Consider the following 3,722-nt stretch of genomic DNA (forward strand, 5'->3'; position numbering starts at 1 on the left):
GATAGGAAAAGGCTTCTCTCTGTATAAAGGAAAAGTAAAGGAAGTCTTAAATGTCATACAGTTCCTGCCATAAAAGAACATTTGTGACCCTGGAGGACACAACTGCAGTAAAACAGACTTAAAGTTCAAAGCCTATGGTCCATATTCACAACAGACAGTTCGAGTCATTTTTTAACATGAAATACCTCCAAGCTAATGATTCTACTGAAATAACATAGTAACTTCACCACGGCATGATCCATCACTTCCAAACACGTATTCTTCATAGATCAAACCTCTCACAGGCCTGGAATATTGTTCATCATCATCGCTTTCCGCACATCCATACTTGAAATCCTTAAGATGTGAAGCCTTTTCAAGTATCTCATCATCAATTTTAACATGGGTACAATTTGTGACATCTAGGCATTCCAAAGCTTTACAACCATTTAAAAGAGCCAACAAGCCTTCGTTGGTCAACGTGGAAAAGCTCAAATTTAGCACTCTCAACTTTGGGAGCTCAGATGCCACAGCTAAGACTTCTTCTTCTGATAGTTTTCCCCTTGTTCTAAGATGAACCAAATTTTCACAACATCTACCAATCTCACATATGGTCTCTTTGCATAAGAGTGGTGGAGTAATTACGTCAATGACTTCAAGTTCCTTCCAGTTGCAGAGCGCCTTGATGAAGGTCCCTTTTGAAATGTCACACCTGCCCTGAAAATCAAGGCTTTTAAGCCGTGGGCATCTGCATATGGAGTTCAGTAAACTGTGTTTAGTCTCATTATCAAATTTTCTCCAACTTATAAAGAAATCATGCAAAACTACTCAGGAGATGAGAAAAAAAAGTATTACCAAATTTCCTTTATGATTCAGATGCAAACCAAGAGATCTTTTAGATTGGTTAATCAACAAATTGTGATATCATTGACATCATAAAAGCATGTTCACATAATTTGGACAAAGGGAGCTCGGAATATAGTGAAAGAACTTACCCGATGCCTAGCTCTCTGTGAAGTGGGATTAGCAGGAAATTTGTGTACGCCAGAGTTGGGCAACACTGATAGCATGCTCCCAAGTTCACATGATCAAGTTCCTGGGTTTTATACATTGTTACAATTCATCCATGTAATTTTGCATTTCAATGTTTTAGGGAAGCCTGTTTTTGCTTCCTAGATTCCCATGTGAACAATACCATTAAATCAATACTCTAGTTGAGTTTAAATTAGGCTCTGTTTGTGAGCAGTTATTGGGAGGGGTGATGAGATGGGTGACGAAATCGCGGATTTCGTGACAACATCCTCCAGCGGACGTTGAAATTCGCCTAATTTTATACGGCATCTCCCCTCCCAACTACACTCCGACCTCAGTCGCCCCTTCCAAAGGGAAACCAAGCGAGACGGATGGGGAGTCAGTGACTCCCCACCTCTGCTCCCGTCGCAGGCTCCCAAATAGAGACTTAAGGTATATACTATATAATACTCTCTCTGTCTGTTCACATGATCATGTTCACAGATGTTAAACATTTTTACAACCCATTGATGTAGTTTTGCATTTCAATGTTTTATGGAGGTTCGTTTCCACTTCCACAACCGCACCGATGCTGACGCTGATGCAAACGAGTGAAATCATAGAAGATCAAAAAGTGTGGAAGGAACAAGCAGCAGGCGAAGACCAATAGTGATTCACAGAAATCCAGTTAGAGCCAAGCACAAAGGAATACGTGGAGACCGGGCGATTAGTCTTAGGAAAAAAAACAGATCAAAGGAGATACAAAAGCCAAGACTCGATGAAATCAACATATACCACAATGAAAGACTGTAAATAAACCAACATGGGAATTTTTCTTCAGGCCAAGAAATCAGCATGTAATTACACTAAATCGGCCTCTCTCAAAAAAATTGCACTAAATCGGCGTAAGTTTAGCGTTCAGAACAATAATTTCTCGCTACCCACTACCACCAACCCGATCGCCCCTTGCACCCAAAATCAAAAGAAAACCCTAAATTCCCGATGGCTGCCTTCAAATCAATTCCATCTTGGCAAATCAAACCATCAAAAGAGGGGAGAAAAGAAAAAAGGAAAGTAACGGGAGACACCAACAGAAAGAAAGGGGAAAGATCTGGAGATCGGATGGCGGTACCTTCTGGCGACGTAGAGCAGGGTGCCGTCGGTGACGTCGCGCCTGGGGAAGACGATGGACTTGAGGTTGCCGTGGCTGCGGTCGACGACGAACCTGAGGAGCTTCGCGAAGTCGAGGACGATTCGGGTCGTTCCCTGGGGGAAGAACCTGCGGAAGGGGCGCTCCCAGGAGTGGAGGTCGAGCGAGGTCCAACAGAGAGGGTTGAGGGACGCGGACCTCCAGGGGCGACAAACCAGCGGCACGCTCAGCAGAAGGTCCTCCACGTCCAGCTTCTGGAAGATGAAGAGGAGGATGTCCTCGTCCATGTCCGCCCAGTTCCTCCACTCCACCACCTCCTCTTCCTCATCAGAATCCTCAAAGATCAAGTTCATCTGAACGGGAAAAAGAAACCCTTAGGCTTTTTGGGGAGGGGGAGGCTGATCTTCACATAAGAGGAAGACGAAAACCCTCCCTAGAATCTCGGCTCTCTCTCTCTCTCTCTCTCTCTGGATTTTCCAAAGTGAAACGGGAGGAAATGGAAGCTCTGTTGCAGTGGTTTGGTGGCCTTTCTCCACTCTCGTTTACTTTTTGGGTAAAAATGAATTTTAAAGACTTTACGATGGGTTACGGGTGGTTGTGGATAGTCTGTTTAAATTACGATATTGTACATTTCAATGAGATTTATTCTTTTTGGTGGGTTGGGTTTGGACCTTCCATAGTGGTCTGAAGGGGGTCCGAATTTTTCGAGGTCCTCTCCTCTGTAGCCGTAAACCGGGGCGCGAGGTCGCATTCGGTTCGGGTGCAAGAATGATTGATTGAAAAAGAGTTTTTAGGTGGCCAAATCCAAATCAGATTTGAAGGGAGACAGAAACCTGCCAAATGGGTTTTCAAGGTTGTTTTTTTATTTATTCTTTTTTTTAAAGATAAGCTGGGGTGAGTAGGGATGGCTGGCAGTGGACCCGGGGACAATGGGGTTTCGCCCCGCCTCACCCCGTTTGGACCGAGGATGAAGGGCATGAAATGGGGATGTATGAAGGTTAAAATCTATCCTGGTGCGGGCATGAAGGCAAAAATGGACTTAAGTTTTTACCTGCCTTGCCCTATCCCTGCTTAGCCCCGCCCCGCCCCGCCCCGCCCCGCCCCAATCCTTTAAGGGATGACTATAGACTAAGGGGAAACGGGGCTCTGCCCTGCCTTGCTCTCATTTGGACCGGGGGTGGAGGTTGAAATCCATCCCCGTGCGAGGATGGAGGCAGGGATGAAGGCTTGGATTTTAAAATGAAGTGGGGGGTGGGGACCTTGTCCCAGGCCTCGCCCCGGTCCACTGCCATCCTTAGGGTTAGGGAGCCCCTTACCTTTACCAGTTATACAAGTATACCATTGGGTTTTAAACCTGCAAAGTCCGTGACGTGTCCGTGACGTGCACCAGCTGCTCCTAACAGACAGACAAGTGGAGGGCCCGGTGGTGATCATTAAATTTTGACCATACGGATGTGCTTTATTTTATAATAATCAGCGGCAGTTTTTTTATAAGGGTTTTTGCAAAAACGGTCCTTGATTTATGCGGTTTAGCAAATAGTCCCCAACTGGGCTGGTATTGACGATAATTATGTGTTAAGAA

At 45.1% G+C, this 3,722-nt stretch overlaps 1 protein-coding gene across 1 annotated transcript; it reads right to left on the reverse strand.

The window, feature by feature from the left end:
* Positions 1-2,680, reverse strand: LOC149821895 (F-box/LRR-repeat protein At3g48880-like). Its single transcript, XM_089980634.1, has 2 exons — positions 2,123-2,680; positions 1-727 (listed from the first exon to the last, which is right to left on the reverse strand). The coding sequence occupies exons 1-2, from the start codon at positions 2,491-2,493 to the stop codon at positions 202-204; spliced, it is 897 nt and encodes a 298-aa protein (XP_089836760.1). The 5' UTR covers positions 2,494-2,680; the 3' UTR covers positions 1-201.
* Between the last annotated feature and the right edge of the window lie 1,042 nt (positions 2,681-3,722).

Source organism: Nuphar pumila, chromosome 11 (genome assembly GCF_984573655.1).
Source record: "Nuphar pumila chromosome 11, dmNupPumi1.hap1.1, whole genome shotgun sequence".
In the NCBI taxonomy this organism is placed as follows: Eukaryota; Viridiplantae; Streptophyta; class Magnoliopsida; order Nymphaeales; family Nymphaeaceae; genus Nuphar; species Nuphar pumila.

What these genes read in the sequence shown, in the direction of transcription:
- LOC149821895 (XM_089980634.1), bottom strand. Translation starts at nt 2,493, where the DNA reads ATGAACTTGATCTTTGAGGATTCTGATGAGGAAGAGGAGGTGGTGGAG. An exon ending in CTGCTCTACGTCGCCAGAAG is followed by an intron (nt 728 to 2,122) that starts GTACCGCCATCC and finishes CTCCATATGCAG; the next exon opens with ATGCCCACGGCTTAAAAGCC.